General features: G+C 40.1%; 1 protein-coding gene across 2 annotated transcripts in view; it reads left to right on the forward strand.

Moving 5' to 3' along the window:
- The window catches only part of plekhg5b (pleckstrin homology domain containing, family G (with RhoGef domain) member 5b), an 88832-nt gene that overhangs the window by 47152 nt on the left and 13753 nt on the right, over positions 1 to 27927 (forward strand). For both annotated transcript variants that reach the window (XM_084720357.1, XM_084720355.1), the window contains exons 3-8: positions 9857 to 9998; positions 11521 to 11620; positions 11853 to 11913; positions 12327 to 12418; positions 12511 to 12647; positions 15886 to 16052. In XM_084720357.1, coding sequence (XP_084576483.1) covers positions 9857 to 9998; positions 11521 to 11620; positions 11853 to 11913; positions 12327 to 12418; positions 12511 to 12647; positions 15886 to 16052 — 699 coding nt within the window. The remainder of the gene's footprint in view (positions 1 to 9856; positions 9999 to 11520; positions 11621 to 11852; positions 11914 to 12326; positions 12419 to 12510; positions 12648 to 15885; positions 16053 to 27927) is intronic.

Raw genomic sequence — 27927 nt, forward strand, 5'->3', positions numbered from 1 at the left:
GAGAAATGTCTCTAATATAAGTTAAAAACAGAGAACATGTGTCAAATTCTAGCCTCACTGATGTTAGGATTTGTAACTTTTCTTTGTCTCATATCCTTATAAAATAAATCACCAGTTTTTTTTAATTGTTGACTTAAATAAATAAATAAAGGAAGAAATGGAAGAAATTAAAAAAGCGTTTTGGAGATGACATCTTGAGGCTGGGGAACTTCTTTTCTGACATTTATGGATAAATTATCATTTATTAAATATTGTGACCTTTGATTTTGTCAGTATTTCTCAGCATTGCTAAGTTACAGCAGTGTATTAATACCATGCATGAAAAAGAAAAAGGGATCGGTATCACATTAAAATGTGAAAAGTTTTGTTTTTACGTTATTATGACATACAAACTTTTCACATCAGAAAAATAAACTTTTCTTATAACAAAACACTAATTATCTTATTACTGAGATAATATGTTTCACATAATGTGAATGTTGTAACAAATGGTTATCATATTATAGCACGAAACGATTCACATTATAAGAGGATGAACAGTATATTGTTACATAAAGTTGTAATATGTTATTACATGATTTTTACTAAACTCTTCAGATTATAGCCTGATACTAATCTGTTTTATTCCTCTGGCATGGCAGCAATAAGCTTCTGCACTCAGCCCTGATATTGATATTAATTAAATTAAATTGTCATTCAAATGTTAAAAACAAATTAAAACCATCTGTTAGGATTTCTGTTATTTTTTTATGTATTTTTTTTAGCATCACAGAATCAGTTCTATCCAGAAAATCTTTGGGTTTGGTCCGTTGTTACAAAGGAAAATGACATGTAAATGTGTTAGGGATTACTGTAAATTGAGCATGCAATAAACAGAGAAATATTTAACTTTATTTGCATTGGACGTGGTTTGGTACACCTGTGTTTGTGTAGTCTTTGTGCACTCTGTACTGTACTGTACTGTAATGGTGCATGCAGCGGTCAAAGGTCAGCACATCAGGGTATTTGAATGTGAAAATGAGACAGTGGTTGTCTCTCTTCAAGCCGTAGACTATGAACCACTGATGATGTGTACTTGTGTCTGACTCTTGGGTTATCTTTGATTAGTTTGGTGTTATAGACTGTATGAGTTGGTCTGACCAAAGTCTGTCTGGATGTTTGACTGACTTCACTGCAGTCATACTATTTGAACAAGACCGTGCATGACTCTGCCTCGCTCGTCTAGTGCTAACCAATCGTTTGCGTGTGTAGGTGTGTTACTGGGATGCGCTGGAGCTCTTATCTTTCCAGTGTATTTTGTCTTAAAAAGAGAGAAATAACAACACCAGGGTGGGTTTCTGAAAGAATAAAGAGAGGGTGAGAGGGATGACATGAAGCTCCCGTGAGCCGACTCCTCCGGCCCCTCGTGACTGATGAGGAGGAGCAGCGTTAATGCTAACATAACTCACTGCTGAGGAGAATCTCCACCAGTTGCCAAATCAGTGATGACTTTCGTGTTAGGACAGGACCTTGAAGCAGCCTTTTCTGTGGGAGTGGAGTGATGGTAAGCATTAAAGTTGGCCCGTGTGATTAAACACAGTGTACCTGGTTGTCACCCACAGTCTCAACACAGACTGGAGAGCAGTGAGAACGGACAGACGGTGCCAAACAGTACTCTCCATTGTCCCCAGTATGAAGCACTGGTTGAGCTACTGTGCTTTTTGTTGATTCAGGCTGGCTTTGATTTCAGGTTTTCTATAGTGTGTGTGAAGGCTGATGATGGCCGCTTGGAACAATGACAGGGAATTGAGTTTGCTCTATGGGTGTGGTGTGGGCACCACTGTGACAAACAGCTGTGTGTGTGTTTATGAACATTGCATTTGGGAACTCATGTTTTCACGATATGTCAATAAAATATTTTTCTCCTATTAAATGCAGTAAATGTACATGTTCTACATTAACCGCCTCCACATGCTCAGTCTGCAACATACACATTACAATAAGCATAACACAGTAAAGTGTATTTCCTCTCTAGGTCAGCTCTATCTGTTAATTCTCACATATGTTATTATACATCTGGTTTGTTAGTCATTGCCTTGTGTTGACATTAATTTATCCACCTTTAGGGTTGGTTTTAATAGCCGCTTACATTTTGAAACCAGTCCTCAGTCTGTAAAATACCCACATTTGTTAAGCGTTGAAACTAACAAACCTCTTAGCAAACATTTCACCTCCAGGGTACTGAAACCCCTTGAAAACACCTGAGTCTTAATGTGGTGTTTTCAACGTTGTAAAAGTGCTTGGATTTTGGATAACATGCTTGAAACTGCATAAAACTGTATTGGTATTACGTTCATAATAAATTGCTATCTGACTGGACAGGTCACTTTTTAGATAAAGAAATAAAATAAGTCAGAGAGCCTATTTACTTCTTGCGCAAAATGACGATGACTACGATCGAGTCTGCGTCTGCTGCCACGCTTAGTGTGATCTGTCTGCCTTTTTTTAAATGCGTGCCCTCTGATGGAAACAGGAAGTAGGAGATTAACAGATGACAACATGTCAGGAAGTTGCAGTTTCAGTGATGATGGCTTGAAAATTAAAAACACAAATCATAATAGAAACGAGGGTGAAATCCTTGTGCAACTTCTCCACATGGGAGAGTCATTTAAAGTGTAAGCCAGAGTAGGGCTAACATAGGCTAACATTAACATTAAATTAAAATTGGCTAGAAATTTGATTAGTTGGCAAAACTGAAAAAGGTGTAGGAACACTGTACCTCTCATCCCTCTTTTTTTAATCATACAAATGCAATTGATTATATCAACTGTAACTAATTAGCATTAATTCAGTAATGGCTTAATGAAATGCTTGGCTGGTAAATCTGCTCTCTGAAAGTGGGAGTCTGTACTCGGCCTAGCTTTGTCCAGGAGTGTCTCATACACTATGTTGGAGGGTTTCCACCGAAAAAGCTTGAAGCAGAGGTGTGTCCTTTCACCAGATTACATTTGCCAAAACGAACGTCTTTGTTCTCAAAAGAAAAAAAGAAAACATTATTACAAAACACTTCCATTTAAGCATAAATCTCACCTTTGTGAGTTTTTCTACTGGAAACATTCGGGACCGCCTCCCACGCATTGGAAGAGACTAAGGGCCACAGTGGGCCAAAGTTTGAGTAAAAAGAAGCATCTCTCTGTGAAACCACCGACTGCGTGTGAACTGAGTTTTTTTGTAGTTCAATAAAACAAACAGAGTGGGGTCTCACTGACTGCATCATGTCAATATCAGGAGAATCCAATCATATCAACGTTTTAAAGCTTATTAACTCAGCAGTTTTGCATCAAAACCATCAATATTGGGAGCAAAAGTCTCAATACTTATAGTGAGGCTTTCATATTTTGTGCTGCTTATCTTCTTTTCAGATTTGTAGCAAAGATCACTAAATCTGTAGCTAAGATGATGCGGATCTAAATTGAGTCTTTGAGTTTTAATGATTTATAACTTTAGTTGCTTACAGAAACTAAACCTATTCGGATATGATAAAATGCTATCAGACTCCAACTCTATGAAGTTTTACTCAACCAAACAATGGAAGCCTTTTATCTCTCTGAAGATACATAGTGATAATTGGCTGTGAGAGAAACTATAGCCTCCGGCTCACATACCCTCTTTTACTCCTGAAACACACACAGTGATGCATGCGATTACATAAGTGCTAGGTGTGCTCTGGCAGGACAAGCTGTTCCGGAGGAGGGCTGAGTGAGGTCGGAGTGGGAAATGCACTCAGGTTGCAAACCGATAGGATGTGGAGATCATTACTGAGCGGATTCTCTATCCGCTCCGCACAGCAGCCCGGTGATGGATGGGCCTCGTATAGTATCAAGTCAGATCTGTAATCTGGGTTTGAATTTATCTGCGGCCTCTCCCCTCAGTGCATCACATAATTCCATACACAAAGACTGATTACCCACAGATTTTCCAGCTTGTGAGGATGTGGCAAGCCATCCAAATGTATTTAAAATGGTCCTTGGGAGCCAGAAATGTGACGGTGGTGAGGACATTGCAGCCAAATCGAACTGCTGGGCTGTTACTTTAAAACCCACAAGTTCCATCTTTAATTCTAAATCCTGTTTAAAACATTTGAATCTAAACTCAATAGAACTATTCCCCACTTAAATGTTTTTAGCATCTGCTGTGTGATGTAATCTTGTGCTGTGTACAGCCATAATAAGATCAAACTCTTATTTATGTCTGTGGCTACAGTATGTGTTTTAAAGTGCGTTGGAATTGCCTTCATACGTCGCGTGCCAGCGTATGGAGGATTGAGTGTTAAGGTAATAATCCTGATTCACCTCAGAAGACTCCAGTCATCGTCTTCCAAGCAAGAAAGGCTTTATTACAGCTGGTGTGCTGTTCATCGATGACACAGCCTCAGAGCGGGCATGCCTGTGTTTGTAAGTCCCTGTACGTTTGTGTGTGTGTGTGGGAGTTTGTGGGAGTGTTGCGTGTTTGCAGGATGTGTGGAAACAAGGGTGCATAAGCAGGTGCCACGTGGCATCAAGACGTGCTAAGCCAAGGCAAGGGGCGCTATGGGGCCGGTGTGTGTTCTCAGCTGTTCGGGGGGAGGGGGGGGTGAAGGTAGGTGTGTATGTGTGTGTATTTCATCTGCAGTCACTCATGCTCCCCCGAACCTCCCCTCTAATCCGGCGAGATCTGAAAGCAGGCATGCAGGGGACACACGCGACACACTCTCACATGACACATGTTGTCTCGCACACATTCATGCACTCGCAGTGTGAGGCACGCATGGCCTCCTATCAGCTGTCCACCACGGTCACACGGTTCTCTTACAGTCAGCTTCACTCCTCCTCCTCCTCCTTGTTATGCTGAGAAAACTCCTCCAGATCCAGAAACAGACGGATAATGAAAGTCAGGTTGTCCTCATACTGCAGTATCAATCTTCCGTCTCATTGATAGGAATGTTCAGTATTGCAAAAATCCCTGTTGCACACATCCTGACAGTTGTTTCAGGTGTAAATCTTCAGGTATCTGTCATGAATATAAGATTACAGGCTTTTGTAATCTGGGTTTGTTTGAGTTTTCTCTATACGGTGCTTTTTGTCCACTTACAGAGCCCTTTCTTCATCCTAAAATGCACTCGTTTGTCTTGGCTAAAGGGGCAGATATTTTCAGCTGCTTTAGTTGCAGCAGGAATGTGGACGCCTCGACTTGATAGTGAGGAAGGCCTACCTATCTGGTCTATTGTCTAAATATGGCATCTTGATTTGCTCGAATTTCTCTGGCTCAGCCGTCTGTCTCCACACCTCTTGGAGAACATCCCACCTCTGTGCGATGGGGCATTTGACTCTGCTACGCGAAAATGTGAGCGCATGCATGGACATTGACTTCAGAGAAGCATAAGGAGGTGGTGTTGTAACAGATTTCTGTGACTTGTTTGCTTCTGCCATGAAGCTGTGAGGCAGCGTGGTCGTTGAGGTCACCGACTCAGTCAGAGGTGAGACACTTCACTCTCCTGTACCTGCAACTTGAACGTCATCATCTGCAACGATTGAGAAATTTTTTAACCTGAGCAGTACCATAGTCACCACAGTGAGCACAGGACTCAACAGGATCTCAGTTTATTATATATGAAAAAAAATGCACTGCTTGTTCCAGGCTGAAACATCTCAACAGCTAGTGAACAGATTGACGTTTTTGCACAGGCATTCATGCCCTCAGAAGATGAATCCTCCTGACATTGACTTTGGTGATCACAGGAATTTTCCTCTAGCACCATCATCGGGTCAGAATTTTAATTTGTCCAATATTTTACAAGTTAATGTTATTCCCATCAGCTTCGACTGCACTTTGTGGTCTCTGCTAATTAGAAAATGTTAGCTTGTTAAGATTCTAATCAACTGTTGTTGATTAGGATTTGAGGATTTATTGCAAAAAAAGCATGTGTTTTTGTATAGATTCTATGTTGTGTATTAAGAATATCAGTTGATATTGTTACCAGAATCTTTTACTCCCAAATATTGGTATTGGCATCAGTCCTGAATCCCTAATCCACGATAATGACATATTGTAATCTTTTAAGTTAGCATTCATTTGAAGTCACTTTTGTATCCATCCGATGAAAGTAAGTCCTCTCAGTTACTGATAATCCAAAATAACTGCTGAGCGATGCTAAAACACTTCATAGAGTTGACAGAGAAAGGTAGAGTCGCTGATGGTTCTCTGTGGCTTCATTATTACATGTGATCCCTTCTAAATACAAGTAGTTATGTGATGTGTTGATGATATAAAATATTGTTAATTGTAGCTTTGGAGTGTACTACTATCTTTTTTTTTTACAACTTGAATTTTATTTTCATAGATTTGGCCATTATTTCTATCAGTCATAATAACATGGGAACATAGTGTGTTGCACTTTGATTTAGTGATGTCACCGCATTCTCAGATCTCAGCAATAACTTTAGCAAGAACAATGTTATCATGACTGATAGAAATGAGCCAAAACATGCAAATATAACCCAAGTTATAATAAAGTGGAATTATCCTTTAATGCAGTTGCTGGAGGAGAGCATTTCACATTCACAACAGTAAACAAGGCCGTTCTTGTAGCCTCCCTGACTCTTGTCTCAGCCTCTCAGTCTCTTTCTATTTAAAACCTCCCTCTGGTTGGGGGCTCAGAATGGGTATAGTGACCCTGGGTGTATGGGAGGAAGGGAGGAGTCGGTGCTGGTGGTGGCAGAGGACAGAGAAGAAAGGGAGAGAGAGGAAAAAGAGGAGAAGACCCTGGCTGGCGGAGCTCAGAGCGGGGCTGTTTAATCTCTGCAGGACCGTCAGATGGCTTTGACAGGGCGCAGGCACCAATTAGGCTGCAAGATTAGGGGGGCTTTGTACTTCTGAAAAGCTTCTGGATGGACCTTTTTTCTTCCTTCCTGCCTTAGGTTTATATCTTTACTGGGACTACTCACCCTCCCATAACCTTATCCCTCCCTCCCTCCTCCCCTCCCTCCTTCTGTCCTCTCTCAGCTCTGCAACCTGCTCCTTAAAATCTGCGATTATACCTGGCTAGACATTGAGAGGAGTGGATTAATTAGGCAGCTCGTCAGTGTAGCTTGACGGGCACATTGCAGAGTGAATTAGCAGGGCGACGAGGCGGCGAGTTGGATGTTTATTGGGGTCCCAAGTGCCTGCTGGCATGGATATGGAACTGAACTGCAGGAGTGGGGGAGACTCCTGCTCCAGTCTGCAAAATATGACGGTAGAGTATCAGGGGAGGGGAGTCATTTGTTTTGTAATCCGAGTAGCTTGATTAGGCTTGCACTCTGTTATGTATAGCTAGAGCGTGTGGCAGTGTATATGCATGTGCTATACCAATATAGTTAATCAAAACAGTTTTATCTACAGCCAGCCTGGTACTGCATGGGGCTGATGTAGATATTAGGAAGCAAAAAAATCAAAGCAAATTAGGGCTGTTGCAGTCTGGTATTAGTGTTATTTTTTTAGTTTGTTTTTGCAAATTACTCATTTATGATATATGAAGTAATTTGGTGCAGTAATGCTATGTTTTAAAGAAGCAATATGTAGCAATTGCATATGCAGAAAGGAGTACAGCAGTCCAGATAGTGTGTTGGAGTCGTAGACTGTATTAACAAACACTGGTTGAAGCGAGATGTTTCCCCCTGCCCTCTGCAGGCTCTGCAGGCTGCAGGAGCACCGCAGGAGTGCAGGACGCAAGCAAAATCTTAAATTAACAATAACAAGCAACAAGCTCTCCACTGTAAGTTGATCAGCTGTTTACAACTGGTAGTTTTCTGTCGAAATTAAGCCCATTACTCCGAAAACACAAGCCCACCGGTTTTATATATGTATATATATATATATATATATATATATATATATATATATATATATATATATATATATATATATATATATATATATATACATCTTTTAACAAGATTATTAATGATTTCTTACGATTTAGACAGGCACTGACTGGTTTGGTGAACGTTCAGCATTGATTTTAACTCTTTAACATGAAACAGACAACCAAAAAAGTTATTCTGTCTCGGAATAGAAATTTCACACAGGGACACAGCAGCTGCAACACTGATGTCAGAGAGGTGAATTCTAAATTAAAATGTTTCCTTATTCTCTGATGACGTATCATGGTCATTTTATGATTTATTGCAGTAAATATATTACAGATTTCTCCTTTGACGTCATTTGTATCTCACCTCACTGCCCAGCGGGCAACTTAACCGTCTAGCTGCTGCCAGTCAGAGTAGAACTGACCAGTTTCATAACGACAAAGCTAACACAGGTTGCTCTGCAGTATAAACTTTTAAAAAAGCAAAAAAAAAAAACTGTTACCAGCATCCAACCAGCTACTGTCATTATTAGTTGGCTTCAAACACGGCTTGACCGTCCGTCAATATTACAACATTAGTCCAACATCGCCCCAGCCCCAAACCGTAAAATTAACATTATTTTGACTGACACATACGCCAATACTGATATAGGCCGATATAGCTGTACTAGGCCAATATCTGCCAATATCGGCCAGAAGATATAGTTGTTGTGTTTACTTGAAAGCTTTATTCCCTAGCTTGCGCTCAAACTCCTGTTGTGGACACAGACATGTGTTTACACACACTTACATGCACAGACACACTGCTCCTCCTGAGTACATGGAAACAATGACAGGAAGTACATTAGCAGGACCTCCATTGTATCTCCCCATACATCCTCGCTTCCTGAGCTGGGTGTGGGTGATGGCGAGGGGAGACATAGGCAGGGTGGAGTGAGGAGATGTAGAAGAGCCAACTGGTGCCAGTCAGCCACTACCGAGGTGAGGGAAAGAATAGTATGCGGGGTGGGGGGTCGGATCTGTCTGGGCCGAGACAGAGAGATCCTTAATCCGGTAGCCTTCTGCCGCCCGTCGCCTCGGATGCAGAGCCCTGCGGCCTGGACGTCTCCAGGCAGTCACTTGACCTGTGGTCGGTTTTATTGTTTCACCTCTTGGGATACGATTTTGGATTACGTAAGGGTAAGCTGGTCCCAGATCAGCCCACAAGGTGAAAAACTAACTTTAAGTCAATTAGTTGTCGTCCCACAGAGGGGGACAGATGGCGGGAAGGTGGGAGTGACCAAACCTCAGGAATGCCCGTGGCAGCCTCTGTGGTCATTTAATTGTGGCAGAAACAATAGTGAAGCAGGGAGCTGTTTATTCTAAATGTGTGTGACTGTTTTACCCTTTTCACTGTGGCTCAGTCTGTTAAAATGTTTTTGTTTTAAAAGGACAGTTCACTCCAGAACTGGCCTTGGATATTGGCCATAGACATGTCTGCCTTTTCTTGAATATAATGGAACTAGATGGCGCTGGGTTTGTGATGATCAAAACAGCTAGAAAATACATTTGAAAAATTCTCTTTCCAGAAAATGTGACCCAGTTAATCCAGAGACCTTGTTGTGAGTAATTTAATATAGGAACTGTTTCCTTTCTAGTAGAAAGGATGTAGATTGTACTGCAGAGTGAAAGAAGTTCCTGCATGAAACTGTTCACAACAAGGTCTGTGGGTTATCTTGAGTAACCGGGTCATGACTTCTGAAAAGAGACAGTGCTGTTGAATTTTTCAGTGGTATAGCTGAATGCCATTTAGTCCCATTATACTGGAGGGATAGTAAACATTTCTATGGAACACATCTCCAAAACTCAACACCTAACACTGAAACTATTTAGGTAACAGGAAAAATATGTAATATGTGATTTTGATTTTGGGGTGAACTGTCCCTTTAGTGCAGGGACCTTGGCATCTTGATCTTTCTCTCATACTCTTTTGTCCTCTGCTTCTGCTTTCAGGTTTGCCACCACCCGGACTGCCTAGACCTGAATAGCAAAAGCCCCCTTCACCTGTGTGAGTCATGTGACTCACGCTGCCATTCGGAGAACTCAGACAACATGCACTTTGACCGGCACCCCCGATTTGACTTACAACCTCAAGGTAGGTTTCAGCACTTCTTTATTTGGTATTCCCCCTCTTCCAGTGATGTCATGCCCATTGCCTCATTACAGGATCTCACTGTGTAAATATCAAGGACAATGAGACCAGTCGTTGTCTACATAAGGCAAAAGATGTGAAACATCCTCCTTTACCATATGGTTCTTGTGAAATTCTGACTTATGATTATTTAATGTATGTTTGAAAAAGCTAGTTTAACTCTCAGTGTGACTGTGATTAAAGGTTTGTTCGCTCAAATAATGATAAACATATTTTATCATTTTATCTTTAGTTCTAAAACATCCGAATAATCTGACTTAGTTCCAGTTTTGTTTTACTTCATTCATTCAACCTAATATTGTTGGTCAGTTTCTCGTATCAGTAGCAGAAAACATGTCTGTGCTGTCAGCGTCATTTTCATGGACGTGGAAGCTTAAGTGGAGGTTGCTATGAGCAATCAACGTTATGTTCATTTTTTATATTACAACAACCTGTAAAGCTTCTTTGCAAGTTTCCATGGTCACATGAAACATGCAGTATGGACGATTCGTCAGTGTAATCAACATTATGGAAATTATGGAACGTCAATTTGTATAACATTGTAGGCTCTGCAAATTGGACATGGCTTAACGTTATCTCAGCAGTCGGCTACAGCTGCTTTGCTTGAACGCTTTCTGTGAAAACACCAGGGCGCTTTGTTAAGACGGCAGCGACGGCAAGACAGCAGAGTCATGTTACGTTGTATTACTTTTTTTTCCAACAACACATTGCCCCATTATTATATAAATGAGACAAGTTTTTAATATGTATTTTGGGTAAATCATTATACTAATCAAGTAATATAAGAAATAGAAAGATCAATACATAAGTTGTTAGCTTAATCGGCTAATCAAACAAAATAATTGTTAGATTAAGTGATTAAAAGACAATAATAAGGTGCAGCCCTTGTGCTGATCTCATCCATTTTTGTGGCTGTTTATCACTGATGCAGCTGAGTCGGAGGTGAGTTATACAGGAAGATGACAACGTCATTCTTAATTCTGCCTTTAAAGACTGAATTAGTTGATCATTTTTTTCAGCTGACAGAAACTACCCTCAGTAGACAAAATGCAGACTAGGCTACTACATTTAGCCTATTTTTTCTAAACTATTACTGCATTATTTTGATAGTATAGAAAATTTAAACACAAGGATTCACATGAGGCAAGTTCTGAGGTTATAAAAAGCACCTTTTTTTCTATGGTTTCTTAGCAGATTCTTGGATGTTTGAAGGACTAAACTGATAATTATCACAATAAACCTCTTATTTAGAGTTGCAAGGACACTGACTCCTCAGAGACAAAAATATATCAAAACCTGGACAAATTAAAGCAAAACTGTCTGCATGGCTAGAAACCCCAAGAGCCAGAGAGAAAATCTGTTTCTTTTTAATTTGGGTGAACCGACCATTTAAAGCTTGATATTAAATGGTGCCTTAGTTGTGATCCAACACAAGGAATGACTGCTGTGTTTTCTTAACCTTTAGCCTCCATCCTGGCTCGGAACGTGTCCACACGCTCCTGTCCCCCTCGCACCAGCCCCCCCTCCGACCTGGAGGAAGAGGATGAGGGGAGCAACGACCGCGGGTCAGTAACCCTCCGTTATGTCACACTAGTGTTCGTGTATTCCTGCCTGTCAGTAGAGTTCATGTCTTTCCCTGCTGGAGGATAAGTTACAGCAATGAAATGTGTGTCTCCTGACAGAGTTTGAAAGTGTCCATTGTCACATTAAAACAGTTTTTGTCTTAGAGTGTGTTGGGCTCTTTTGAAGAGCTAAGATGTAAAAGGTACCATAAACGTGTGTGTGACTGTTTTGCAGGGAGCGTAAATCAGGGGGGATGAAGTTGGTGAAAAAGAAGACACGGAGACGACACACTGATGTAAGTAATCATACAGAGACATGCACTGTGGTGTGTGCAACATAAAAAATCCCCCCCATGAAACCACGGTTTCATTTCTATTCCTGGAAAGAGGATATAGCTTCCTTTCCTGAAAGACTTTACAGAATTTTTGTGGGAAATAAGAAGTATTTCTCACTTATTTGTGACTCATTTGTGTGTGTGTCTGACCGAAAAGAGAGTTGTGCAAAGCAAAAGCAGCCACCATTATCCTCCACGGCGATGTTATAACATGATGGTATCTCCCAGGCTGTGCTTTGTCAGTCAGGCAGTGCAGTGAGAAGGAGCCCCCCTGTGGATCTGCTGAGAGCTCACATACATCACGAGCCCGGGGTGGGCGAGCAGAGCTTCAGCCCCACCTGTGTAAACTAACAGTGTGTCTGTTCCCCCTGCAGGACCCCAGCAAGGAGTGTTTCAGCCTCAAGTTTGATCTCAACGTGGATATAAACACAGAAATTGTACCTGCAATGAAAAAGAAGACCCTGAGGTAAGAGGGGAGGAGGAGGAGCAGCCACACAAAATGCGTTGCAGGAGTTTGAACCATAATTAACAGCTTCTTGTTCATCCGCGTGTTATCAGAGAGGTTCTGGCTCCAGTGTTTGAGAGGAACGGCATCGAGCTGTCCCGGGTCGATTTGTTCCTGGATCAGTCCAACACGCCGCTGTCCCTCAACTTCGAGGCCTACCGTTTTGGAGGGCACTACCTCAAAGTCAAAGGTAAAAACGCCACATGACGCGTTCACGAATTTCAGTGCAATCAACCCCAACTTGCAATAATGTCCCATCCTCTGTCTGAGTCTTTACAGTTCATATGTTCTAAGGATTAAAGATGTTTTCAGTGCAATGTGTTTTAAACAATGTAATATCCATTAATTGTAGTATCAAAAGTAGAGAAACTATTAAAAAAGAGGGGAAAAAAAGTGTTCATTCAAGCACTCAGTAAAGTTCATTGTTTATTGTCCTGCCTAAATTTTGTCTGAGCAGCAAAACCAGACAGTGTTCAGTGACTGTTTATGTAGAGGTTATTATTTAAAAAAAAAAAAGGAAAAAACTTTTCGAAAGATGTAGCAAATATTGTTTTGTCTTTTTTTTAATACTAGTATTGTATTGAAGTGTAAAATTCTGGTATTGTGATCACTTCTATTAAGGATTTGTGCGCTTTTATTAGCACAAAACACTTTTGCACTCCATAACTTTTGTGTGTCAAAAGAGCCCAGTATCAGATCTCTTTTAGCTGCAGGTTATGCAAATCAGATGAAGAGCAGTAGGGCTCATTTACATTTGTGGTTCCAAAATTATTATATATTATTATATAATTTGCGGCAGACAGAAAATATCCCGAACAATCTCACATAAAATAGATTTCAATTAATTAATCCATCAGTGACACATAATAGTTTAAATAGAAGTAAAGTGATACGTATTTGTGAGAAATTTCAACACTTCTGGTAACAAATGAGTCATATTCAATCATATTTATCATTCAGTTGTTGGACATTTGTGAAAGGAATATGGGCAAACATTCACACCATAAACCTGTAAAATAAATGAGAATAGCAGAAATAGAAAGTGATCTTTCACTGCGTTCATAGAAAGACAGAGGCTGTTTAGACGTCACACTATTTTTATCCGTGCGCCTTAAACAATGGCTGAGGAGGACAGATGGCGTTGGCCAGTTTCCTCTCGCACAGTGTTTCTGACTAGGAGGAAAAGGACTGGGCCACATCCTTAAAAGTGATCACAACTACAAGGGAAAAAATTGTCACTGTTCCGCTCGATCTCATGTCATTAAGGTTCCCATGAATCTTAATAATAATGCAGTAGCAGCTTGATGACTCCGCCAGCTTCCTTTCCCTCAGTGCTTCAGTGGAAAGTGGGAATGGAGCCTCTCCTCTGCGATCACTGCAGTTACACTTGTTGCAGTCTCTGGATCAAAGGCCCATTTAAGCCTTCCATAAAAGCGATCCAATGTCATGACTAATTGCTATTCATTTGAAATCGTCACCATCCCGACTCGCACCTCTTTGACCGCAGTCTGGAGTTACACACAGTCTGACACACAGAGGTCGAGGGCAAACGGTCCACAGCTGTTTCAGCACGTGGCTGGAGGGTTCAGGGGTTTTTTCTGAAGATGACAGCTCTATATTATTCATCTTTATTGTGTTTTGTGTTGTTTCAATCCCAGCTCTATTTGTTCCTATGCTTTAGAGGGATAGTTCAGACTGTTTAATGTGAGGTCGTATGAGGAACTTATCGATCGTCGGTTTATTACCTACAGTAGATGGCAGAAAAAGAGACGGGGCAATGTACTGCTGTGGACAGGGTCAGCAGGAAAACATATTTTAGCCACATAAAAAGGTCCAACTAAAAAATAAAAATCAATATCAGTTTAAGTGTGAGCTATATTTAGAATATTTTCACTGCTTTTCTTTGCTGTCAGAGACACTTTTCTGATGAGAAACTGCAGTCACATAAGTCAAACCAACCAAACTCCATGGATGAAATCAGTAATTTTACCTTGAATCAGAACTATGCTTTTAAAACACCAAAGTCACGCAATAATACAAACAAACAAACAGATCAAGGCAGTAGACCAGCAACTTATGTGTTCTGCAAGATAAAGTTCCTGATTTCGTCCATCTCTTCCCCTCTCTGCTTCGCTGACTATCGATAAGTACCTCATGCAGCCACATTAAATACTTTAACAAATACTAAAGTGGCTATAATCTGTATTTTTATTTGGGCAAGGGCAAAAGAGTGTTTCAGCATGTTTCAGCTCATTGCTTTGGCTTTTCAGCTTGTAACTTTAATGTTTTGATTCACTCTCACTGCTGTTTTCAGTGAAAAAGCCCTGAATTGATACTACTTGGCCAGTAGAAAACAGCCAACAGACAAACAGACAATGTTAGAAACTAGTTTGTGATCATAGAGGAGCATTAAGCAGCTAACGCTGCATTCCACTTACCTCTAAAGTTGGAGCTAGGAATGACATCACACCCGATTTAACCGCATCCCAGTACAATAAGTCAGAAAACCAAGATGGATGCCTGCAGGAAATCCTTTATTGTGCTTTGTTGTAAGTTCTTATACAGTATTTTGTGCATACAAACACTGTTGGACTGTGCTGTTTGTAATAAACTGCAGTAAACAGTGTATTACTACAGCTTTCACATGATATTGATGTGCAAAGCAGCCATCTTGGATTTTGAGATCGGGATTGGTGGAGAACTTTCCCAGTTAGAAATCCTGACTTCAGGGGTTGTTCCTGTTGAAATTTCTGATGAGGAATTGGAAATTTTGACTTCCCAGTTTAAATGGAACACACCATAAAGACCCAGATATTTCCCTCAGGAGTTCATGGAGAACAAAAACAGGGCTAAAGGAGAGAATCAGTTCACCAGATGGCCAGAAACATGAATGCTTAAGCTGCTCTGTATCTGTTGGATGTGTGATTTAACAGTTGTTTGATAATCTTAAATTTACCATATCAACTTAAAGCTACTACAAGGAACTTTCATATTTTTCATATTTTAACAACTCCTTTAAAAATTGCTTGTTGTAGCTTTAAAAGTTGACAATATGTTGTTGTTGTGTTCCACTTATTTCAGCTGTCCTGAAGTAGCCACAATATGTTTAATTTAAGCCTAGGTTTGTCCTGCTCTGGTTGGTATTGTCCCCTGTATGATGTTTACAAGAGTCTGTTAAAGTGTTTAACTTCAAGAAAAACAATGAGTCTAATAGTTTGGGTGTGGTGCTGAGTTCAAAATGACTCAAAACTGAAAAAAGAAAAATGAACTTGAAAAGAAAACACCCCAGCATTGAGTGTGGGGGCTTCCTCTGCATTAAAAAAATAAACTAATAATGATCTGAGGGCTGTGCAGATTTGAAGTTTAACAAGATTCCCTTCACACATTCTGCTTAACCACTTGTTTTATGTTTTTTTTTTTTCATGTAGCACGGCTTGGTGATGAGCTGAAGGTGGAGCAGGGTGTGAAGGACTTGCGGTCGCTCAGTCTGCCCAACATGAAGCCCTCTCCAGGTCAGAGCCCCTACATCCTCAACCCAGGCATGGAGAAGGTGGAACATGGATCTCTGGGACGCAGAGAAAGCGTTGATCTGTTGGTGAGTTGCAGCTGATCGTCGTATTATGCGACCGTGGTTATAGTTCACATGATGCTCCAGCTCATAACATACAAAACTCTCTCTCAGACTCATCAAACCAAAATACGCCACCCCTTCAAACCAAACACAGACACAGACACGGACACACCCAGTGACTCGCGCTGCTCTGCCACACCCTTTACTGTTTTCCATAACTTCACCTCCTCTTCCTTAAGTCCCATGATGCCTTGGGACAGTACAGTATCTCATCATGACCTCATCATATTGCATTACCTTTATCTCTTTGAACCCAGCATAACCATGGGGATGTATTTTTGGGCTTCCGCTTCAGTCCTCTGCCAGCTGCGTGTTTGTCTTTGTGCGCACACTCGTGTGTGTGCATGCCAGCCTGCTCACTGCTGCCAACTGATCCCTTGAATCTCGTATGATGATGAGTTCACTCAGGAACACTCTGTGCCACTTCAGCAAAAGGGAGTGAGACTTAAGATGGGTCAATTATTTAGGCGATAAAATACGACTAAATAGTGAAGACTGACCATCATGAATTCACAGAGCCAAAGTGACAAGCCTTAGTTACTGTTGCTATGCATGTCAAGCCTTCTATTCTCGTTTAACACATATTCAGTTTACGATAATTATGGCAGATTTACCGCCTTCAATATTTAGTAATTTTTGAAACAATGGGCCCGTGATTTCAGACAACAGCAGGTTTTCATAGCTGTTAACTCTTGATTGGTCCAGTCGAAATGACAACTGCTGGAAACAGATTTTATCAGCTGTAGCTAACTAGCTAATTCAGCTAATGTTAGTTCAATGAGTTGGCTGGCTTATTAATTTCCAGTTGATTCATTTTAAAACAGAACCCTGTTAAATGTAGAATGTAGAAACACATTTAAAGAGAAAAGGTTTTGGACTGTAAACAAATCCATGAAAGAACACAGTTGCCAATATTTAGGTTTCAGAATATGCAAGGTTATGTTTAATGCAAGGGGTTTTTTTTTGGTGAAATGTTTTGCCAACAGCTACCATCAAGTCAGCGTGCCTCTGCTTGCTAAGACAGCAGCTGCAAAGACGCCCCTTGAGTCGGGCTGTGGGTTGTCAGGTTGCGGTGACAGGTGGGTTGAAACTGTATGTGTGTATTTAGAGCATAGACTGTGTTTCATAGACGATCTGGCAACTTGGGTGACGTCGGATAATCTTACAAAACATGACGGGAAACCCAGGGAAAATGGGAGAAGTCTGGGGAAGTCTGAAAGAAAAGCATGATAGCAATCATGTTAACCTAAACTCTAATAACATGCAGAACCAGTTCTTCACAGTGGGGACACACCACACAAAGGCTTAGTTATGGTTTCTAAGCTATGATTGGAGTTGTTGTGATTGGATCGGTATTTTGGGGAGAGGATTAGCCGACAATCAGTTGCTTGTTTTGTCTGATCAACAGTCTAAAATCCAAAGATATTATGTTTACAGACAAAGACAGAACAGTACAGGTGTGTGAGCTCGCCGGCTCGGCTTGCTTTGCAATGATAACACAATTTAGCAGCTGAATATTTCCTAAAGAGTATCATTTAAAAATCAACAATTGAAATTGCTTCCTCTGCATGACAGTATTGTCTCTGAAGAGGACGAAATGAACAAAGTGGTCGCTTAGCAACATCCGCTCCAGGGGAAGCGGTGATTTTTTTGTTCAGCACAATAATATTTACATGAACAGTTGCATTGTCACTGCTGTATATTATTGCCAGATGTTTAACATTTGCTCAAAGTTGAATCATTGTATTGCCCTCTAGTAGAATGAGTGCATTTCCTGTATGTGAGGACACGGAAGCAGAGGTGGGCGGATTGATCCCTTAAGTATTGATGAGAACAGTTTGGTAAAAACTTTGGTTTCAATCTGGTGCCAAGTAATACCAGGGTCAGGATCACTGAGATCAAAATCAACACTGATACTGTCTGTTGTTAAATACAGTTAATGTATTATCATGTAAGAGCGAGAAACTGCACTGTACTGTAGTTTTCAGTGTTTTTCTCATTTTTGGTGTTCAGTGTTCGCACAGGTTTAATCAGTTAACTTGTGAGCTGCCCTGTTAGCTCTTGAAACAAGTCACTGGTTGTTTAACACCCTGGGGCAAGTCTAGACCGACTTACAGATGAGTTTGATTGTGTGTGTGAATGTGCTCACACTGTAAACAGACAAGTCTTGATGTCATCGTGGCTTTGGGCTGGGAAACAGGTAGTGGCTCGGTTCAAGCATTTTAATGCCATCTGCGGCGATAAGTCACTGAGGTTACTCATCAAGCGGAGACGCAAACACTGCAGGTTGCTGAGGAAAGCAGAGGTTTAGTCATACGGCCACATCTCACCTTCTTTTGCTGCATTGTGTTTAGTTTGTGCCGTCAAACTATAGACGGTGTAATTCCTCCCGTGGAATTTTGCCAGAGAATTTCGATGTAGCCACGCTGCAGGTAATGACTTGTCAGGTTTATTGGCCATGGAGGTGGAAAGAGTGATGTGAGTGATAAAATCAACTGCAGTGCAGTCCTCAGGGGGGCGGTACTGCGCTGCTTCTGATGCTCTAATGAAAGCTGGTGAATCTGTTGGATATCTGGCAAAACACACTGAGCCTCTGACTGTTGGTGGTACTGAGTTACAAAGGACATTTCTGTACAGCTCAAACAATCTGTTGATAAATAATCAGTTAGTCAGTCATAAAAAAAAATCATTTTGCAACAATTATGATCAGGGGATTAATCATGTAAGTCATTTTTAAAGACTTCTTCCAATCAAAACAGCACTTTACATAGTTTTAATTAACTTGGATATTTGAGCTTCACTTTTCAGGATGATGAATGTGCAGAGTTTGATGGTAGAAAGCAGTGGAAAGAGGAAACTGTCTCTGTGCTCACCTTAAATCTAAAGTTCAGGGCATGTACATACAAGTGGGATTTTGTGACATCACAACTATTTTGGAGACAATCATAATCTAGTATGTAACTTACACAAGTATGATGAGGAAAATCTAAGTGTACAAATATTTTTTGCATATTCACAGATTGTGGATTTTTCAATCAGGGGGAAAAGTACATGTCATTTCAACAGTTTTTAACAAGGTGTTGACTTTTCGTTGGAAAAATCATATCAGGCACAAATTCTTACTCAAAGCAGAGTATTGTTATGTCTTAAAACATGTCCAGAGAGGATCTTTAAAGCAACGACAAGGAACTTTTATATTGTATTGATTTTGGAGGCCCCTGTGGATAAACTCAAAATGTAACGTCAAAAATAAAAAGAGCTAATGAAAATCTCCTGAATCTTTTTACCAGACTGACTGATTGACTTTGTAAACATATCTTCTGGTCTATATGCCATAAATTGTTGCATCTGATTTTAAAGACAATCAACATGGAGGTATTAGTAATAACTATATATACTGTACAATTATATAGAAATAGCCAATCTTCTTGCTCATGGTCCTTTGTCACATGGAGGCATCAGTTTTAAATTAACACTGTTTCATCACTAGTTAAAAGCTCCTTATAATTTCACTCTGGTTTTCTTAATCTTTTAGTAAACTACTAATATATTTCAGTTTTTGACTGATGGTTAGACAAACCAAGCAAGCATTTTGCAGATTAATAATGAATAATTAATTGATTATACCTTGAAAATATTCAGCATATTAATCAATAAAGAAAATAATGGGGAGTTGCAGCTCTACATTTCTCATGTCTCTGTCTTTGTGAAGCTATGTGGTGAGAATGACTCATAAATTATTTAAATCGTGCACCCAAATAAGAGTCTCTTGCCATAGAACCCAGGCTCATTGAAGTCTAGTGATACTTCTGCCTTAAAGAGACTCAAAAGCAGAAAGGCTGTGATCCGTTTTGGGTGCCCGCCCATATTTTATGAAAGCTGTTTGGAGGACAAAAGCTCCACTCGGACATGCGGGCACTGAGTGCAGTCTTTGAGTTTCTATGGCAGCAGCTTTGGCACTCACCATAAAACGCAGGCGTGTCTGCTTTTTATGGAATTGAGAGCTTTCCTCAAAGATATTTGCCTAGTGACCGGATTCATGGCCTGGCATGGCAGTGGCTTGTGCCAGGCCTCGGAGAAAATGCAGCCAAGTCCTGTCCTTTTTCGTGTAGAGTTACTCTTTTGTTTCAGTGAGGTATTTCGACTTTATTATTGCATGCATGTTACATTTTATAGACCCTGGCAGGATTGTGATACGCTGCAGAGAGCTTTGATGATCCAGATTGATTATTTTACGACGGGGGAACTTCAGCCAAGCTCTCTGATTGGTTGAAGGTGCATTCCAACCTCGCTGATAGTTCCCATAAAGCACCGCTGTCCGTCTGTGCCTGCACTTATTGCACTATCAGCAAATAATGCATCCTTTCACCCTCTCACAATATCAGCAGTATATCAAATCACCTTTGATACTGATGTAAGGTAAACGAGTTCAACTTTTAACCTGCATCATTCAAAAAAATCCAACCTATCCAACCTCTGTTTTACATGTAGATAATCATGTTTTGCTGCAGAGATAATAAGACTGATAGAAGTCAGATAAAGTCACAAAACTAACATCTGAAAGTTGGGATCCCCCTTCTTCATATATTTTAATATCTGACTCATTTTTTGCCTGTTTGACTTGTCGAGTCATTCATCCTCAGGGTCATGGCTCAGGATGTTTTTTGTCTGAATGCAGCACAATATGACGCCGGTTTGAACCAAAAACAAAACTAAATACACATACAAAATACTGACTCTGCTTTTACAGTATCGCAGCAGCCTCTGGGGACACATGCACACAGTTCCTGTACTCGCTCGTCTTTCCTATTCCTGAAAACAGAAACTGCAACTTTTACAGTTGTCATAAAGATAATTCGACCATTGGTGATTTCCAGTAAGCGCGTCAAGTACTTTGATCCCTTTTTATAACATGCAACCATCAGTTGCCATAGCAGATCGAATACAACACTGTGCTCTGCCGCACTGTCACTTTCCACCAACTGTCTCTGAGTCCAGTTAAATATATAAAACTGATTTATATAACAGAGTGAAGTGTATTAACTTACAGTAAGATTATTTGATCCAGAGATTGCAAATCAGAGCGACCAGAATCACATTACAGTTTGCAGTTGGATGGTTTTGGCTTTCCCAGAGACTTAATGTCAACTAATGGATCCTCCAGATGTGTGTCTGTGCTCATGTCTCCCATAATGCACTTTTCCATCACATCAGGAAAAAGCATATATACTCAATGCTGGGACAAAGTCTCAAACATCAGCACTGAAAAACAAGACAGATTTGAAGCCATCAGCTTGACGTCTAGAAAAGTGTGATGGGCGTTTCCCACTATATTCTGACCTTTTTTAGACCAAACAAATAATTAATTAGATGAGAAAATAAACATCAAATAGTCAGTGATTAGTTGCAGACCTGGATCAGATCATTAAAATCAATATTTTACCATTTTTAGAAGAAATTCCCATGTTGCTGCTTGTGTTTAGACAACATGACGTATTTGAGCATCTTTTGTGAAATGAAAAGAGGCACTTTTTGTGTTGTTATGGAAACTCAGGTGCCATATCAACTCTCAAACTGAAAAGGAATCAATATTTATTTTGACATTCCTTTCTCTATCAAAAATGCCAGTCATTTTCTCTTCCCAGCTCCTCAGATGTGCTGATTTGCTGTTTTCCTTTGTCTCGCGTGAAATTGAACTGAATATTTGGGTTTTGGACTGTTGTTTGAACAAAACAAGATATAATAATACGTCACCTAGGGTTTCAGTTTATTGTGACTGTGAAAAATGTTGATTTTTCCAGTATTGTCTGCCAATTTGTAGACCAAACGACAAATTGATGAATTGATAATGAAAATAAACATTAAGTTGCTGCCCTTGTTCACTCACCCAAAAAGGGGCAGAGACTCCTGGCTTTGCTTTGGGGGTGGAAGGATTCGTTATGTAATAAAACAGGAGAGGTAGATAGTATTGTTTCAGAATAGACAAGCAATCAGTGCTTGGGAAATACTGCAGCTCACAAAAGTCCTGAAAAGCCTTCGGGGCTGAAGACACCGGGATGACGCAGTGAGCCCACATTTCGACTGACGAGACTGTGAAAGGAGTGGCAAGAGTCGTCTTCTTACTGCCTGCAGTGTGTACTGAACCAAAACAGAGCAACACATTTCACCCCTGAGGGTTTTGATTCTGTTTTGAATGACACTGTATTCCTGCTCATACAGTGCACTCAGTGTGTTTTGTTTTAGGAAGACAGAAGACGATGGCAGAAGCCATTGTCTTTATTTATTTCCTCTTTTTAAACTGGCTCATGCAGTATTTTTTACCTGCACTACACACCTGTGGATGGTAATGAGTGGAGATTGTTCCTCACAGCCAGCAGCCACCTCTTCTCTTTCTCACAGCCTCTTAACACCTCATATTAACACGCCTGTCAGGTGATCTGATCACAAGCGGACAGCTCTAAGAATTTATGTTCACACTTGACATTACAAAGTGTCTCCTGAGTGAGCACTTGAGATCAGATCTCACTTCCCCACTCTTTATGCTAATATATACATTAGCACAGTTCACACAATGAACGAAAGATTTTTTTACACAAAGAAACAACTTAATGTATAACATTTGCCAAATTTATAAGAAGGGTCAAATAATTAAATATTTGTTGTGGATAGCATTTCACAAAGTTTATAAAGTTTCTTCTCACTCAACAACTGACAAAATTGCAAGCTTTTTTAAGGGAGTCTGGTGATAAAGTGCAACAAAAAAGTTGTCTATATGAGTTGTATCAGTAAAAAGTTATACGCTGACATGCAGAAGACACGGACTAGCCACCGGTACAGTGATGCCGCGGTGAAACTGACGCCATGTTGTTCTTAGAGCTGTCCACTTGTGATCAGATCATCCGGGACACATGTTAATACCAGGTGTCAACAGCTGCTCTGATAGCTCACGATGGAGACAATAGTCGATTAACACAGAGTCTCTTTGAATAACAGTGGTTGAATCACATGGGGCCTCATCTTCACATTTGATCTGAAGGTCTGAACTGAAACATGGGGTGTTTCTATAAAACAGTCAGTGTAGTTTGTTAATAGAGTGAGAAGTGAGAGCTGATAAGGTGTTTGGCATAAATATTAGACTTTAAAGTTCGCTTTCATGTGTGCATTTTATCCCTGATATCAGTGCTACTTAGAACTGACAGAAAACCGTTTTTGATTTAACACAGAGAAATGAATGAAGGGCCTCAAATAAAGATTATCAGTATCAATCAATCTAACAATTTTTTCACAATTAACTGATTAATTTTTTGTCTAAAATGCAAAGACTCTTCATTTACTGCCATAAATGACAAAGAAAAGAAGCAAATCTTCACATTTAAAAAGGTGGAATCAAGAAATGTTTGACATTTTTGCTTTAAAGTTGGCAACTAATTTTTTTTTTAATCTTTGCAGCTCTAATGCAACACTCATTGCGTATATGTTTGTTACTTGATTTTTGGGGACTTTTTTAAACATTTTGTATGTTACAGAAATCTATAATTATTGGAATTATTCCTCTCTAATTGCTGAATCCAGGCTGTATGTCTGTGAAGAACTCAGATGGCTGCTTTGTTTGCTACCCCGCTCTCTAATTAAACTAATTATACAAGGTGTTAGGGGACTATTACTTATTCTCCATATGGCAAGGGAGGAGCCACATGCTGAGAAGGAGGTCTGTGTGTGTGTGCTGGAAAGACAAAGAACTTCCCCAGATGCCTAAAGGTGGAGGTTACTGCAGGGTGAACACACACACACACACCTTTATGACTGTTTATTGTGTGACCGTTGGCCTGCAGCACACAGTACCTGCAGGCTCAGGTAGGCAGTCGATCAGACTCGCTGGAGAAGCAGCTGCGATGCTTTGCTCTGCTCTGCACTCTCGTTTGGATTGTGATTTCCTGGAAATGGATTCTTCCTGACTTTTGGAATTACCTCTGCATATTTTTTGTAGACTCAGACATTTTTGTTATCTGACGTTTTGGGGATTTTTTTTTTATTTTTGTCTGTGGAAAATGGTTCGTTTTGGTCGTCTGACATCCTGGCGCAGCTGGGACCTGCTGCATGTTGACTCAGAGATTCCTGAGTCGCCTCCTCCTGACACGAAACCAACACCAACTGACTGTCAGGTGAGACTTTTGCTGACAAGTCTATGTGCATCACTAAAACTGATACCGTGATGAGGTGTCACTTCTCGTTGCTGCTATCGACGGTGGCAATAACAGGTTGTAGAGCTGCAATTATTAGTTGATTGATCCAAAAGAAAATAAAGCTGCAATATTTTTGATCAATTTTGTCAGCACATATGGCAAAAAAAATTCTTGGTTCCAGCTTTTTAAACATGAAAATTTGACGCTTGTCTTTGCTAATCGTGATACTAAACTGAATATATTTGGGGTTTTAGACATTTTTAACACATTTTATAGACAGAACCAGCAGTCATTTTTCATAGGGTGCATATTGATCAGGCTGCCATGAGCCAGACACAAATGTTCTACACAGGGCACGTTAGCACGTCTGAGCAGCTAGCTAGCTAATGCACTTCCGCTTTTGGTCACCTTTTCTGAATTACCATGTTATATGCATGGTATGCAATGGATGGTGGATACAGGTCACAAGAGCAGCAACAGTAGAAAAAGAACAAGGTAAACAACATGGGTGTGAGGGATTGAGAGGCAAATTAATACACCACAGACCCCTTTCAGAATAAAAACCCAATAATGTTAAAATGTTAAGCACAATGATACTGACTGTCTTTGTTTGATTTTAATTGCAATATTTCCAAGTGCTCAGTCAGGCCTTTGCACGCCACATTGAAACCTTTCAGTGGCCCAGATCTGGTCCTTGAGCCATATTTTGCCAAGGTCTGGACTAAAGGTGAGAAAGCAATCATCAGATTAGTCCATGAAGAAAATATCCATTTCTTACATTCACAGAAGTTGTTTTGTTTTCATTGATTTCATTGGCCCTGTTGGAGCATCAGAATTCAAATGTTTCTGTGTGTGTATTTGGGTGACGTGTGATGCCGGCTGGGATCTCATTTACAGTAACTGGAGCATTGTTTTGATAACTCTCATCTCTCACCTCAGGCTGCAGTTTGTGTTGTGTTGTGGCAGTCACCAGGCCCTGATTATTAGAAATGAAGTGGCCTTGAAACCCACAGCATGTGTTGACCACCGGGATTTTCTTTTAGTTTCTATTTCCTGGTTCTAAGTGTGTGTTTTGTGCCTGTGTTGGTGTGCGCCAAGGCTCTCAGGAAGGTCAGTGTCACACTGTTTTCCCATCGTTAATCAACCCACCTGATCAAGGGGAGCTGTTATCAGTTGACTAACATAAAGTCAGTAGCAGGGGGGCAGGGGGAGCAGAGGGGGAGGGCTGCTCTGTCTTTGTCGCTGCTTATTTTAATACAATCCCTACCCATTTAAAGATTTTCTCCTTTCCAGCTCAAGGTTAATGCCACAAACCACGGTGATAAGATAAGGCTGCGAGGGGACACACAGCTTGATATCGTTAACCTGACCGGTCCCCCTCCAGACCCACTGCACAAGTCACAGTTCCCAGAGAGAGTAGCTTTGTAAAGCGACCCCGCCGTCCTCTGTCCTGACTGACAGGTTTACACAGCAGGCACAAGGGAAACCTTGTAAACATAATTAGTTAGGCAGACACGACTAGAGGGGCTTAGTGTTTACTATTAGAGTGTATTTGCTTGAGCTGAGATAAATTGTTTCAGTATCATTACCTGCAGGGATACAACAAGTTTTTAGGGCTGCAACTAACAATTATTTTCATTATCTATGTAAATTATTTTCCTGATTAATTGTTTAATGTATGAAAACTTAAATACACTGAAAAATGCCCATCACAAGTTCAGAGAAGACAAGAAGACATCTTCAAATTGCTTGTTTTGTCCAGCAAACGGATTAAAACCCCAAAGATATGCAGTGTACCAAGATATTAAACTACAGAACTACACATTTGAAAAGCTGAGACTAGAGATTAAACCAGGCCTATTTAACTACCCCATAGAACGGCCAAGTTTGAAGAAGCTGAAGTGCAAAGGGACCGGACCTTTTCACTTCTGTGTCTAAGCTGTAAAGTTAGGAATGTAAACGTGTAAAACAATGCACCTTTTTATTTTTTCCTCCACTTTATTAGCTTCCACAATTGGAAAAGAAGCATTATGTACAAAAGTACAGGAAAAAACAAAAAACAATGCACCTTAGTAATCCTAGATTAGGAGTAGTAGTAGTTGTTTTAATAAAAACAATGTAGCATCTTTTTTCATCCAGTTTAACTGTTTATGAACTGATTATTTTGTAATAAACAATGTAAAGGCCCATAATGTTGTGAGGTTATTTAAATAAAATCACAATAACATACTTTTTATCATATTCATAAATGATCACACAGCCTGGTTATGCCTCCATTTGCATAGGGCTGGATTAAACAAACCAAACTGGTCGAAATAGTTACAATCAATTTTCCATCAATCATCTCAATAGCTTCACGTCTGTAAAGTTCTGGGTCTTCTCTGCTGCTCCTGAAGGAGTTGCTGTGCTTGGTTGTGCTTATCTGCTGCGGCATAAGCAGTCGATTAAATGTGCTGAAACATGCAAGTAAACAAAGGGGATTTCCCGTTTGGCCATTATCGGGACATTTTCTTTCCTTGTTTTGGCCAGCTAGCATGGCATTGTTCAAAGGTCTCCAGGCAAAACAGTGATTTGAGATAGCACAAAGAATAGTGGACCAACTTCAAATAAGAGTAAAGAATGAGGCGTCCCCTCCGTGTACAGACAGTCACCCTATAATTGTCTAGATTTTATTTGGGTGATTGCTTGGAATGAGAGCTAATCTTCTGTAAGTCGGAAAAAAGATGGCTGATAAACCAGTGGTGGAAGGGTGGAAACTGTTATACTTAACTATAAATTTGAGGTACTTGTACTTTACTTGAATATTTCCATTTTATGTAGCTTCATACTTTTACCCTGCTACATCTCAGAGGTAGTTAGGTAGTTACTTTACAGATTACAATTTTTCATATATTTCCTCTCCTGTGACAACCAGGTATCTCCAAATGTGGAGAAATGTGGAATGTGATGAAAATTCTCCTCCTTAATGATAAAGCTGCAACGATTAGTTGCCAACTATTTTGATAATTGATTGATTTGCTCCTTTTCTTTGCCATTTATGATAGTAAATGAACAGTCATTGGGTTTTGGATGATTGGCTGGACAAAAGAAGCAACTTTCATTAGTTGCAGTCTTACTTCCTAAGATAAATAAACTATTGAAAAACCCTCTTGGATCAACTGGAAAAAGCGTCATCAAAAAGCTGAAAAGTTGACTTGTTTAGGATTTGTAGTTCTCACAGGACAGTGACACAACAAATATAAAATGATCTTATAGACCCAACAGGATATAAACTAGTTCAAATGAGCTCAAACTTAAACATCTGCAGCAGTAAAATGCAGCATACATGTTATTGCAGTGGTAATATTCATTCAAAAACATTATATGTAACTGTAAAACCGTGACAGGGAGCATTTTACTGCTGAAAAAGTTTTACTTTTGGTACTTTAAGTACATTTAACTGATAATACTCACTTGTACTTTCATAAAGTTGTGAATGCAGGACTTTTAGTTGTAGTGCAGTATTTTTTTTACAGTGTGGTATCAGTACTTTTACGTAAGAGAAAGATAATACCAGTTGACAACCAAAAATGTTGATGGTGCGTGGTTAGTTTATTTCTACTTCCGAGCAGCCTGTTGAGACTGTCCTAAAGAGCATTTGGCAGCTTCAGGCACCA

This window comes from Lutjanus erythropterus, chromosome 6 (genome assembly GCF_056507025.1).
Source record: "Lutjanus erythropterus isolate fLutEry1 chromosome 6, fLutEry1.hap2, whole genome shotgun sequence".
NCBI classification, from domain to species: Eukaryota; Metazoa; Chordata; class Actinopteri; order Lutjaniformes; family Lutjanidae; genus Lutjanus; species Lutjanus erythropterus.